This window comes from Pteropus alecto, unplaced genomic scaffold (genome assembly GCF_000325575.1).
Source record: "Pteropus alecto unplaced genomic scaffold, ASM32557v1 scaffold164, whole genome shotgun sequence".
Taxonomy (NCBI): domain Eukaryota; kingdom Metazoa; phylum Chordata; class Mammalia; order Chiroptera; family Pteropodidae; genus Pteropus; species Pteropus alecto.
The window spans coordinates 10371795-10386818 of NW_006439568.1; the positions used below are offsets into that span (position 1 = coordinate 10371795).

Below are 15024 nucleotides of genomic sequence, written 5' to 3' on the forward strand. Positions count from 1 at the left end.
TGAAACTGGAGAGAAGTGACTAACAATCATGGAATGTGAGGTTGCCAATATTGGTGTTGCAGTTGGTCAGGAGACTAAGTCTGGAGTCACTAGTGGAGAGAGTGTTCAGAATTGGGCTTTGACTTTAAACTGGCACCTTGAAGATGATTCTACATTAGTGCCTTCCTCTGATTCCTGTCAGAAGTAAACACAAATTTGTCTATAGGAGTGTACTCTCATTTTCACCTCCATGATAATTTTTGGCTTAAAATAAACCTTCTATGTGCTAACTATTATAAAAATTCTTCATATGGACAGAGATATAAACCACCATATGTAAAATCAGTAGAAAATGTAAATAATAGCTTTAGATACCCCGAGACTTCAGATATAGTAGTTTTCAGTTATAAAATAATAATAAATGTTTAAAGAAATGAAAATTAGACTAACAGATTGATCATAATATATGAGATTACACATGACCAGGAATAATCAAAAGAGAAATAAATTGTATTTTTTGAGTTGCAAATATAGTTATCGAAATATAAAACATATGGATAGATTAAATAACAGTGAATGATAGAAAGCAAATGAGTTAATCAGAAGTTAAATCTGGAGACATTAATCAGAATATTAAGAGGGGAAGGGATGCTAACACAAGTATAGTAAGATATGAAAATATAATAAGCTGTTTTGACATGCATCTAATTAGAGCCCCAGAAGAAAAAAAAATAATATAGATAACGAAAGATAGGGAATTAGTATTTGAACAGATAATGGCAAAAGATTTTCTAAAACTGATAAAAGACATAAATAGACAGATACAAGAAAGCATAGCTTATACTAAGCAGGATATATACAAGTAAATTCAGTCATAGACATATTGTTGTAAAAGTTAAAATGCCAAAGCAGAGAGGTCTTTTAGAGCAACTGGAGGAAAACAACGTAACCACTCAGAAAAGAGAATTAGGTTAACAGCCAACTTTTTATCACAATGGTAATGGAAGAGGTAGGGATACTACTCAGAGTTGCGTAAAAGAACAAAAAAGTCAACCTAATATTGTCTGTCAACTATCTTCCAAGAATAAGAGCAAAGACATTTTTACAAATGCAAAGAACAGAGAACATGAATAAATTTAAACAACTGTAGAATGCCTATATATGCAGAAAAAAGGGACAGACTAAAATACTGGGTGATACTATTATGTAAGTTTGCGGAGAAAATGATCAGAATTAAGTTGTTCTAAGGTGCTTGAAGTGTCTAGAGTTAGTGAGTTAAGACTATTATGCATATTTGGAAAATTTTAAGGATAACCAATGAAAGAATAGGAAATGAGTACACGAATTCCAAAGCTATAGCAGGAAAAAAATGGAATAACAAAATAAAAAACACCCATAAAATTCAGTCTTTTTTTTTTTTTTAATGGCATGAGAGGATACATGGGAAAAATTGGACAAATAGAATTTCAAAAGTAAGATGTTAAAAAGAAAAGTTCAGATATCAAAAATTTAAATGAACCTCTGTGGATTAAACTGTCCACCTAAAAGGTATTATCAGACTTGTTTAAAAGAAAATTAAAATATAAGCTGTTTGCACGATACATAGAGAGTTTGAAAAGAAAAAATAGACTGAGTTATTAGAACAAATCAAAACCAAAAGAAAATTGAGATAGCTTTATTAATCTCATACAGTTTAGATTTTAAGACAGGAAGCATATGAAGAAAAAGCCATTGCATAATGATGAGAGGTTCAGTTCTTCGGGGAGATATAACAATTCTAAATATATAAAATAAAAATAAATATATACATAAAGCAAACATTAATTGAAAATTGCAGGAAAAACACGACAAACCACAACCATAATTGTAAATTTTCGGAAACCTCTCTTATTAAAGGTTGAACAGAAAAAAGTTTTTCAAAATATAAAATGATTTGAAAAACAAATTAACAAACTCGATTTAATCAAAATTTATCAGTTCTGCACTTAACAATTAGAGAATGCATGTGCTGGAAAGCAGATATAAAGTACTTAGGAAAATTGACACATATGAAGCAAAAAAAGAAAATCAGATTTCAGAAAAACAATGCCACATAAAACATATTCTTTTACTTAGACTTCAATAACAAAAAGATGAGGATAGATGAACTTACATAAGGCAAATACTAATCAAAGAAAAAACGAGGTCACTTTATTAATCTCAGAAAACATAGATGTTAAGACAAGAAATATTATAAGAGGTGGTAATGCTCAGTGCATATTACCTTATGAAGTAAATTTGGCAAATTCTAGCAACATAAGATGCTCATATCCCCATGACCGCATAATTTCACTCCTCAGAAGAAAATGTCTTTGTCGGGTAAACTAGGTAATGTGCAAAAAGGTTCACAGTAGTATATTGAAAGAGCAAGCAACCAAAACAAAAATCGAAAACAAAAATAAACAGGAAAAAAATCCCAACCATTCACAAGAGGTTAATTAAGTTATTTGTAGATTTTTCTCATACAGCGGAATATATTACAGTAGTGAATTTGAATAAATGGCAGTTGAATATAACATGGATGAATCACGTAAGTGTAATTTTCATTGATTAAAAACAAATTGAAGAGGACTGTTTGAAGCCAGAAACTATTTTATGTAAGTTCAAAAACTAGCCAAATGAAACTAAATGCATCTATTCATATTATACCATATATATCCATATGTTCTTATACATATATTGAACTGTAGCATGAATATTATTATATTTCTCTCTATATGTTATTCTCTATATATGTGCACACACAATAGATATTTTTATATAGAGAGAGCAGTTTATTTCTAATCATATTGTATAATTCTATGATTATGTTCTAGTTTTTTGGAAGCCTAGATATGTGTGTGTGTGTGTGTGTGTGTGTGTGTATAAAATGTATGTGTATATACACACATATATATAAAATATGGGTGTGTGATTAACATGCTAATGCTATATTATCATATATATAATGAATATATATATAATGTGAGTGTGTGATTAATATTATATGATACAATTTTAAAATGAAAATGGGCATCAATTCTCATCAATACACATGTCCAATAAATATTTGAATAAATCTTCAATCTTCCTTATTATTAAAGAAGTACTTAAAAATCATTTTATAATCATCTACCAAATTGTTCTCTAGAATGTGGAAAAATATATATACATTTTGGTAGTGCATATGATGACAAGCATCTGTTTGGAGATTTCTGAAAGCATTTAAAGATTTTAAATAGTGTTTAAATCTTTTAAACATAAAATATATAACTCAGGCTGAAGGAAATAACATTGGATATAGTAGCTGGTCAAATTAATGTAGTTACTGCTCAGTCTCTTCAAAGAGCTCTGTAAAAGAACATGGACTGTGTGCTCTGCTAATTCTGAAGAACAGATTTTAAGAAAAGAACTTAATTATCAACACATCTGAAAAAGCCAAGTACACGGTGCATTAGTACAGTTTCTAAAAGGGTGAGGACCATGATGGTTACATTTAGAATTGTGTATGTTATAGGACATGTTCTTTTAAACAATATCTAATAAATCACTTGCCTGTTAATATCCTGAAATGAACATAATAGTTCAAGTTGAAAATCCCCACTGTGATAAGAAACATTACCTAGGGTATTAAACTCCATCAAGAAAATAACCCACAATTGCACTACCTTTATTTGTATACGTTATTTATTAGAAATTTCAGATTTAATGGTCCTGAAGACTGTATAAGAACAGTTACCAAGTCTTGAAATAAAATCAATTTTAGCCATGATTTCCATTTCATATTAGTTTCTATAAATTATTTCCCATTTCTTGTTTACTTTAATTTTATGGGAAGGCTCATCTTTCTCTTTTTAATTTTATGGGAAGGCTCATCTTTCTCTTTCTCTATTTTGTAGGGGATAGCTTCTTCTCGAAAATTAATTATAACTTAAAATTTTCAGATATGACATTAGTTGTATTTTTTCCTACCACTTGAAGATGAAATGAGCTCACACCCCCCTTAAAAAAATCAGTCAGACCAAATGAATAAATACTAATCAGATGATTTCATCTTAAAAATAGAAGATGAGTGGATTGAATGGAATTTTATTCATTCTGACTTTCAATTTGTTTTAGATTTTATTTTGTAGACTGCTCTTCTGTACTTCACTAAGGCTGAATGTTGTATTTCTAACTTCTAAAAGTTGATCGATACGGTTATCCACCTGGAGTTCTTTTTTTGTCTTTGTCCCTGAGGTACTCTTGTGACCTGATTTTCATTCCATCATTCTACAGCGTCAGTAATCTCAAGTGCCACATGTGTAGACCTTTGTGACAACAAAGTATATATTACAAAAATGATTATTAGATGTCAAATCTACTGACCTGTGTCTAAATTAAATCACCTTCATTTACTCCTTTTCTGTGACATTTTATCTGTAGGTATCTGATTCCATAATTACCAAAAAATAACTTTCAAAGTCTAATTTATTGGTATTTATGACTTATTCATTTACTTTGCTTTCTTTTTAATCATTGAAGAAGAAAAACTGTGGTAAAAACTATTGAAAGTGAAATACTGTTACTCGGTAAAGGAGACCTTTTCAAGTGATGGCCTAAATTTCTGAAAGTTAACATTTATAGGAGAAAAACAAAGTGTTGCTCAGAGCTGACTTCACATGTACCTTGGGCTGGTATACTATGAAATTAGAAATGTATTAGAGTAAAAAAGAGTAGCATCTTTTAGCTGATGTTTTCAGAATCTAAGAAACCACAGCCCTTTATGAATTATGAAAATACTTTTATCTCTACTAATGAATGAGATGGTACTGTTCGGATAAAAGGCCACTGTGCATTGAAATATGGATGGATCTGAAATAAATGCTTTTTATAGCGCATGAAAACTCTGTCAAGTAAGATAAGGAATAAAATATCTCTTCTCACAGAGATTTTAAGTCACTTGAATTAAGTACAATTAGGCTTTTTTGAGGAAGCTTGATGTAGTTTTCTCTGGCGTCAAAGGATGATTTAGCTGGTTAATCAAAGTTTCTTTGATTCATGTCCTCATTGTCTAAAATGTTGGATGGCACATATTGAGATTTTGTCTACATATAGCCCAAATATTGCACGGGACATATTTATACTAAAATATTTTTTGTTTATTATGTGAAATTGAATTTTAACTGGGTGTCCTGTGTTTTATCCGGCAATCTTATGCTGGGGAGAAGTACAAAATGACATCTAGTATGAGGAGAGTGTTTGTTATCGAGTTGTCAGGAGAGTATAGAATTTAAATTAATGTAAAACATATATTTGTAGTGCCCTTTAAATTAGTTTGACTTAATATAACCAGAAGTTCTAGGAGTTTGTAAATAATGAAGAGTTTATTCAGAGAACCACTTAAAATATACCATCTGCAAAATATCTATGTACATCTTAATATTTCTCTGCCACTTTCTGGCTCTGCCTCTTAAAACCAGAACTCTCTGAGAGCTGTAGTGGTTTGTGGGATTTCAGATCTAATCACCCCGAAATGTGCTGCTCGGGTGTGTGGATTGTTCTAAGCTAAGGGCAACTTTAACTTCAGGTTCAGGAGGAGCTCGAGCCCCTCCCTTGACTACATGGAAGAACTGGAATTTAAGAGCTTGCCGGTAATGGGAGAGTATTAAGGAGAACATACTTCTATTTACTAAACATCTGCTCTTCTTACTGTTCTGCAGTTACCTTTGCAGCTCCCACAGCACCGTACCTCAACCTTAGCTCAGCCCTGTCTTACATACTCGTTTCCTTTCTGCCCCTGAACCTCTTATGTGTGGGGGGGTCTCTAACTCTCTCGTGTATAGAGAGTTCCCATATGTATGTGTGTATCAAATTGCATTATTTTCTCTTCCTAATCTGTCTTGTGCCTACTTGATTATTAGACGAGCCAAAAGAACCTTGAGGGTAGAGGAAAGTTTCTTCTTCCTCACAGATTCATTCCTTTAGTATGATACTTACTGAATGACTGGATGTTCTGGGTCAGGTTGGTGCGGGGGATACAGAGCTGTGTGAACTTTGATCTTGATTTTAAGGCAATTATAATATAACTGCAAAGTAAGACTAACACAGGATTTTAATAAATGGCAATGTGGAAAAAATGCTCAGAGGAAGACAGTTTTAGAGTAGCACAGAGAAATGCTAGGTTTACACTTGGGTTGAGTCATTTGGGAAGTCTTTGTGGATCCGAAGGTGGTTAAGGTGGGTGTAGAGAAATAGAGAAAAAATTCCCTGAACACTTTTTCGAGGTTTTCATATTAATGCTAATAAAATGAAGCACATTTCATAGGTTAGAGAGGAGTCCAAACTAACAGGCTTTCACAATAACTAAACTTTTATTATTATTGAGTTATGTTTCTTATACTAGGGATCAAAATCTTCTATTTTTATTCTTTGAGGACACGTTATCATATTGAAGGTCTTCTCTGTCGTTATTGAGAGAATGACACACATCAGAGAATCTGCCTAAATCTTTCAGGATTTAATTCCTGAATAAGCTAGTAACATTGCACCAAGTACCAAACAACAGACATAAAAGAGTAACCCTGGACAAGAGTTAAGATACTGTTTAGTGCCCTCCGTATTATTTTATGTGAATTGACTTGTCTGTGCTTCAGGTTTTTGTTCTGTGAAGTAGGGATGGAAATACTTACTTTGTGTGATTGTTGTGGGATAATTGTTGTGGCACTAAAGAATATTGGAAGATGATCTCCAAACAGTTAAAATAAAAAATATGAATTACTGTTTTGAGATTATGCTTGACAATGTCATGTCTGTAGTTTTAACTTAGGAAGCTGTTAGTGTTGACTCTCAGAAGTATGTGTTATTGCCCATCATAAAGAATTCATTTGGGAATGTTTAATCCAGTACTGAGTATGTAGACTGAGAGTTCATTCCAGACTAATACCCATCTTGAAGTTATCTCTGACCATGGCTTCATAATTCTCGCTACTTAATGTGTAGTCTGGGGACTGACAGCATCGGCAGCATCTGGGAGCTTGTAAGAAATACCATATATCAGGTTGAACCCGGACTTCCGGAATCAGAATCTAAATTTTAACAAGATTCTCAGGTGATTCCTATGCATGTTAGAATTTGAGAAGCAGTGCTCTAGATGTTAATATAGGTTGTTGAAAAGTTTATAATGAAAGTGGATTAATGTTGTCTTTTAAATATATTTTCCTGTCATTTATTTAAGACTAATGCTATAGGGAGAAAGCAGTCCTTCAGGTCTGTAGAGCACTAAGTCGCAAATTACCTTTTTCGCTTCATCTAAGCTGTTCAATGGCCTGAGAGAGTTTAGCAGTTTCCTGATTTGTGTGGGGGGTCTCTAACTCTCTCGTGTATAGAGAGTTCCCATATGTATGTGTGTATCAAATTGCATTATTTTCTCTTCCTAATCTGTCTTGTGCCTACTTGATTATTAGACGAGCCAAAAGAACCTTGAGGGTAGAGGAAAGTTTCTTCTTCCTCACAGATTCATTCCTTTAGTATGATACTTACTGAATGACTGGATGTTCTGGGTCAGGTTGGTGCGGGGGATACAGAGCTGTGTGAGCTTTGATCTTGATTTTAAGGCAATTATAATATAACTGCAAAGTAAGACTAACACAGGATTTTAATAAATGGCAATGTGGAAAAAATGCTCAGAGGAAGACAGTTTTAGAGTAGCACAGAGAAATGCTAGGTTTACACTTGGGTTGAGTCATTTGGGAAGTCTTTGTGGATCCGAAGGTGGTTAAGGTGGGTGTAGAGAAATAGAGAAAAAATTCCCTGAACACTTTTTCGAGGTTTTCATATTAATGCTAATAAAATGAAGCACATTTCATAGGTTAGAGAGGAGTCCAAACTAACAGGCTTTCACAATAACTAAACTTTTATTATTATTGAGTTATGTTTCTTATACTAGGGATCAAAATCTTCTATTTTTATTCTTTGAGGACACGTTATCATATTGAAGGTCTTCTCTGTCGTTATTGAGAGAATGACACACATCAGAGAATCTGCCTAAATCTTTCAGGATTTAATTCCTGAATAAGCTAGTAACATTGCACCAAGTACCAAACAACAGACATAAAAGAGTAACCCTGGACAAGAGTTAAGATACTGTTTAGTGCCCTCCGTATTATTTTATGTGAATTGACTTGTCTGTGCTTCAGGTTTTTGTTCTGTGAAGTAGGGATGGAAATACTTACTTTGTGTGATTGTTGTGGGATAATTGTTGTGGCACTAAAGAATATTGGAAGATGATCTCCAAACAGTTAAAATAAAAAATATGAATTACTGTTTTGAGATTATGCTTGACAATGTCATGTCTGTAGTTTTAACTTAGGAAGCTGTTAGTGTTGACTCTCAGAAGTATGTGTTATTGCCCATCATAAAGAATTCATTTGGGAATGTTTAATCCAGTACTGAGTATGTAGACTGAGAGTTCATTCCAGACTAATACCCATCTTGAAGTTATCTCTGACCATGGCTTCATAATTCTCGCTACTTAATGTGTAGTCTGGGGACTGACAGCATCGGCAGCATCTGGGAGCTTGTAAGAAATACCATATATCAGGTTGAACCCGGACTTCCGGAATCAGAATCTAAATTTTAACAAGATTCTCAGGTGATTCCTATGCATGTTAGAATTTGAGAAGCAGTGCTCTAGATGTTAATATAGGTTGTTGAAAAGTTTATAATGAAAGTGGATTAATGTTGTCTTTTAAATATATTTTCCTGTCATTTATTTAAGACTAATGCTATAGGGAGAAAGCAGTCCTTCAGGTCTGTAGAGCACTAAGTCGCAAATTACCTTTTTCGCTTCATCTAAGCTGTTCAATGGCCTGAGAGAGTTTAGCAGTTTCCTGATTAATTGAGCAGTTTAGCAGTTTATTGCTTAATTGTCAAGCTTTACTGTCTTTTCATTAATAGTAGTACCAGAATCTTAAGATTCTAAATAACCTCATAAGGGCATTACCTGTGTTTTATTAATGACTTGGAGGTTGGAGAATGTCTTATGAATGTGTTTACTGAGTTGTTAGAACCATGATATATCTACTAATATTGATGCTGGCCCCCGCATTGGTGTCACCTGAGGACCTTGTTAAAAATTCAGACTCCTTGGTTATGCCCAGGTGATTCTGATTCAGCCTTGGACCATATATTGCTAAGAAACTCCTTAAGTTTCGGCGCAGCACATGGCCTGTTTTACAGACCATTGCTTTTAGTCTCTTTTCTGTCAGAAGACCTTTCTCATCCTCTCATGTTTTCATTTTGCGTTCCCCATGTTTTGATTTTCCATACTGTCAGTAATTTCATTTAATTTTGTATACAGTTAAAAAATTAGGCAGCAGAAGATAGAAAAAGAGAACATTGATTTGGGAGATAGAAGCCCTGTATTCTTGACTTGACGTAGACTCAATGGACAAGTCACGATTTCTCCATTTTACTATCTGTCATATGGGCTTTCTAAAGCTTCAGTGGAATGTGAGATCAGAGACATGTGAGTGCTTTGAACTCTTCAAAAGAAAAGGTGTGTGAGTTGAGCTTGTTATTACCACCTTATTTTAATATCCTTCCTGTTAAAATGTGTTTTCCTTTTCAACATAAAACCTGGTTCTCACTGAAAACATCTCTCTCTAATTTCTGTTTTCTTTTTTGCTTTACACCCAATCCCCAGCATTCTCTGGATTCTGACAGTTCTCCAGCATCCGTTTCATGGAAGGTTTCACCTAGGTTGGTTGGATCAGGGGCTCCTCTGTGAGGCAGACCCGAGCAGCTCTTGCTGAGACCTGCAAGGAGTCAGGAGGTTGTTCAGTGAGACAGGAGCTTGAAACTAGACAACCTAGAAGCCCAGACACTGTGTCTCAGAGTGTGATACTTCGTGATGAATTTATTGTCGGGCAGGGGCCTAGGGCCTTGTATGTCGAGGTGGAAGTACCAGTCAAATAATAGGTAGGGGTTGGATGCATTTATTTTTATTTGGAGAAGGTGTGGGATGGCTCAAGATCTTTCTAGATTGCACCATAAGTAAATATCAAAGGTATGTAATCTTAATTACTTAGCTACATTACCAGATATATTGTGGCTCTAAACCACCTTAATGAACACACTCACAAGATATCCCCAACTCCCAGACTTTAGTAAAACATAGGTAAAGCTCATTCTATTTTTGTTATTTAGAACATTAAGATTCTGGGTGTTGCCACTCAATGAAAAAAAAAGAGTAAAGCTTCACAATTAGGCAGTAAACTGCTAAACTGCTGAATCTTTCAGGCCATTAAACACAACAAGGTCAAGTAGAAAAGGCATAGAATGTATTCTACCTGGCAAAGTCTTAAAGCAAAGGATCTTCTAGGAAATCAACTTGGTTTTAAAAATGATGTCTGTCATAGTTAAGGTACATGGGAGAATGGAAACGAATGATACCAAAACACCAGTGTGTAAGTTTAATTTGCACAAAGAACACATAATACAGATTCACATTGAAGAAGGGGCTTCATTTAATTTTAGGATATATATTGGTGTTAAAGAACAAAATTCAACTGAATAAATTTGAAGATCTAATTGGCTTTAATTAAGCAATCCATCAATCAAGCAACATCCCATCCAGGGGGTCAAGCAAACAGACGGTTTTTGTAGGAAGAAGGGCAAACAACAGGTTAACCCTTAAGTACTTGTTTACTTAATGTGAGTGTTATTTACCTAATCTTCACAAAAACCCTATGGGGAGACACTATTATTTTCATTTTTTAGATGAGGAAATTGAGGCAGGTTCAGTAAATTATTCAAAGTTACATATATAGTAAAATACAAAGCCAAGATTAAAAATCAGGTTTTCTGTTTCTAGAGGCACATCCTTAAGTAAACTAAGTTACTCTTCCAATAAGAACTGTGAGTCTGCCATTTTAAAATGATTTTGTCGTGCAGTTCTCTAGAATCTTGTATTTCTTCTCTTCTGTGTTGGTACTTTCTCACTTCTTGTTGTCTTAATAATAATATATCATCTTTATTTCTTGAAATAGTATCACTGTAGTTCTTTAGAAGTTTTGTTCCAGAGCTACCAGTTTCGGTAGAAGTACCAGTGGCAATTTATAGCCTTAATTTATAGGCAAGGGTCCCATCACAGATTTCAGAAATCCTGCCATGTCAGGGCAACTCCAAACTTGCTGGCACAGTGGACAGTGAGCTCATTAGATCTATCTGGAGGTGAAGGTCAACCAGGACCAGAGCTTGGGAATGCGCTTCCTGAAGTTTGTTTGTTTTTTAATTTTCACGACTCATTAGATTATGTGATACATCTTCAGCAGGGTGTTTCTTAGGCATGTTTTGAGCTTTAACCATTCTGATACATCATCCACTTTTGTATGCAAAATTGAGCTTCATAAATATAACAAGTTTTTGATATACTTTTGAGTTTAGGAGATTATTCTCTCATTGGATCATACTTGAATGTAGTTTTGGGAGGAAAGGTCTTTGGATGCGGTTCCCTGAACTATACATCTTAGATTTTAGGTCTTGTCTGTTGTCCGTTCTGATCTTAATCATGTTTTTGGTTTTTCTGGCCTCAACATTGGTGGCAAGATTCTTACTTTTGGTGATAGATGTTCGTTTCTTAAGGATCAGGCTTCTTCCGCTTGAGAAATTTTTGTATTATGTTTTTATGGTCAATTCATCAAAAAATCAATTTTATATATTATTTGTTGTATTTTCTTTTGCTTTATCTTTATTACTTAAACAATGAAGACAAGTGGGAGAAAGGAGTGAAAACAATATTCTGTAAAAAGTAAGAGTTAAATATCCATGATAAGAAGATGAATATGCACTGCATTAAGTACTCTCAACAAATATTGGCTGAGATTTTGTTACATGTCATAATGATTTTGAACTTTGCTTCCACAAATGGGAACATTCTTTTGGATTTTCAGCCATCAGACAGGTCTCATTAGGGAGTGAAGTTACTCGATACAGAAACTATCACAGTTCCAGAGCGATTAAAATGTACAGTTCACCAAGCTCCTCCTCTGCTTATAACCTGCAGTTGCTTCCCTTAACCTGTGACTGTATCCTCTCCCTTACCATACTCAACAAACCTCTGACCCTCCCAGCTTGTTGATGGATATGATTCCGCTTGTTATTTATTCTTCCAAAGTAGCAATGGCCTCTTTTCAGTACCTCAGACTTGCTAGAATGAGCTTCCTTTCCCCTTCTTCCTCCTCCGACTAGAATAGTGAATTTTCATCCTTTGTGTTTATACGTCTCCCTCAGAAAGACCTTCCTGACTACCTTAAGCAGACTTTCCACCCCGTTACCATCATACCGATTTAATTTATAGCATGTCACTCTTTGTACTTATGTATTTTAGTCTGATGTGAAGTTGTCTTTCCTGACTAGACTCTAATCACCAGATGGATAAGGACTATGTCTTTTATTCACCAATATGTACACCGTATCTGGCAAAGTAATATTGTGATGATTATCTGCAGTTTTATACACACACGTGCGCGCGCGCGCACACACACTCATACACACACACACATTTTGCACTGGCTCTAAGTAATAGCTCTTAAAATTTTTTCTGTTATTTAACTTGATAACTCCTAACATAACATGGTAGAGCACAAGTGTTCTACATAGTATTTATTTAGAGAGCCATACAGGGCTTCTAGTTAAAGCAAGTATGCCTCATTACGAATCATTTGTGTACCTTTTTGAGATGCCTTTTAGGATACAGTGCCTCTGTTCTTTGTTAATCAAACATTTGTCCTGTTGTAACAGTTATACTTCTGTCTTTAACAGCAGAAGATTCTATGAAATGAAACAATAGGATCTTGTTCTATGACTTTTAAGAGAAAACACACACATATTAACATAGATTCACACGCACTCTCAATTTATCTGTACAGCACTTGTCATGCTTCTTGATACGTAATAGACAATTTGTTGAATGTTCATAAGTTCTTACAGATAGAATTTGTTTAGCAAAATCTTGAGCTTCTAGTACATCTTATTTACTAGGTTATGTAGATCAGCTAACCGTATTTCATTAACTAAATGGATTTAAAGTTTCTGATAGAAAAGAACATTGTAATGAGGTAGAATCTATTTTAATATATGTAAATGCTGTACGAAGCACTTCAGCATCACAAATGGAGGTATATTTATAGTGAAAAAAATCTCAATTTAATTTAAATAAACAGAAAGTGAAAGTCCACTGAGGAAAACAGGTTTAAAAACATGAATATCTACTTAAATAATATAGACTCGACGATTATCCAGTTGTGGTGAAACGAACAGAGCAGGTCATTCAATAGTAAAGCAACCACACCGATTTTAAATGTGAATTGGCTGGAGTGTATGCACGTAAGTGTATGTGTGTGTCTATATACTTGGTATTGCTAATATAACAAAAGAGAATGACATTCTTTATGTAGAACTGAAAGTGCCAATTAATTACATTCCAATTTTGGGATGTTGAGAATATCATATTTCATTCTACCTGTTCCATTGCATGAGATAAAATTCAGGCGCTTAAAGAAAATTCTTTTAAAAAGCCCTTCCGAATGTTAGATTTCCCATGACCATTTTCTTCTCCTGCAGGAGAGCACACAGCTGCTACAAATGCCGTCAATGTAGTTTCACAGCTGCCGATACTCAGTCACTACTGGAACACTTCAACACTGTTCACTGCCAGGAACAGGACACCACTACAGCCAATGGCGAAGAGGACGGTCAGGCCATATCCACCATCAAGGAGGAGCCCAAAATTGATCTCAAGGTCTACAGTCTGCTCAATCCAGACTCTAAAATGGGAGAGTCAGTTTCCGAGAGTGCAGTGAAGAGGGAGAAGCTAGAAGATAAGGATGGGCTAAAAGAAAAAGTTTGGACTGAGAGTTCAAGTGACGACCTTCGCAACATGACTTGGAGAGGGGCAGACATCCTACGTGGCAGTCCATCCTACACTCAAGCAAGCCTGGGGCTTCTGACGCCTGTGACCAGCACCCAAGAGCAGACCAAGACTCTAAGGGATAGCCCCAATGTAGAGGCTGCCCACCTGGCGCGCCCCCTTTATGGCTTGGCCGTGGAGACCAAGGCGTTCCTGCCGGGGGTGTCCGCTGGCGGAGAGAAGTCTGGAGCCCTCACGCAGCAGTATCCTGCTCCGGCAGAGAACAAGTCCAAGGATGAATCCCAGTCGCTGTTACGGGTAGGAAGGTTTAATCTTTTAATTCCTATATCTTCGAAGGGAAAATGAGGGAAACGTGCATTCTCTAGATTTAGAATCATGGTTTTTACCAAGGGGAACAAAATGATGTGTATCAGTCTGGGGATTTATACTTATCAGGATGAAGTGGCAGAAAATAGCTCAAGTGTGTTTGTGTGTCCTGTAAACATACTTGATACAGTGGTGGGCAGTCCCTCGTTTGTCACTGCTCGAATGTTGGTTAATCATTCCTGGTGATTATGTGAAACAGCGAGGCCACATTTGGAGAGGGGAGGTCCCAGAAGGATAGATACACACCTATTACATTAAAATAACTGTATTACTTTTAAATCTTAAGGTGATGTGACACAGTGCACGGCGAATAGGGAAATTAGCAGAGATTTAAATTGCTAAGAATGCAAAGCCCTTGTTGAGATGTTAATACAGAAATGTAGTGTTTTTGTTTTTTAAACTCACAGTGTAAATATGTATAAATGACAATGCTTATTGATGTTTAGCTGCCAAGAGGGGAAAAAAAAAAATGAGATAGACCTAAGTGTGAATGGCATAAAGAGCATATTATAGGGCTCATTTAGGGAGGGAGACATAGTCCCATGAGGAAAAACAAAACAAAACCTGAGTAAGAAAAGATCCTTGATTGCTCTCTTCATGCTGTATGGACTCAGCAATTGTCAAGAAATAGTTTAGATTTTGAAAATTCACAAACTCGCAATAAGTGATGCTTGCTTTTTGCCTAAGGCATCACTGCTTCAACATTTCACCTTGACTCTTTGGAAAGTTTGGAGTTTCTTGATGATTTC

At 35.1% G+C, this 15024-nt stretch overlaps 1 protein-coding gene across 1 annotated transcript in view; it reads left to right on the plus strand.

Annotated features, from left to right (window-relative positions):
• The window catches only part of TRPS1 (transcriptional repressor GATA binding 1), a 189710-nt gene that overhangs the window by 21417 nt on the left and 153269 nt on the right, over nucleotides 1-15024 (plus strand). Inside the window, exon 4 of the mRNA XM_015592941.2 lies at nucleotides 13603-14206. Coding sequence (XP_015448427.1) covers nucleotides 13603-14206 — 604 coding nt within the window. The remainder of the gene's footprint in view (nucleotides 1-13602; nucleotides 14207-15024) is intronic.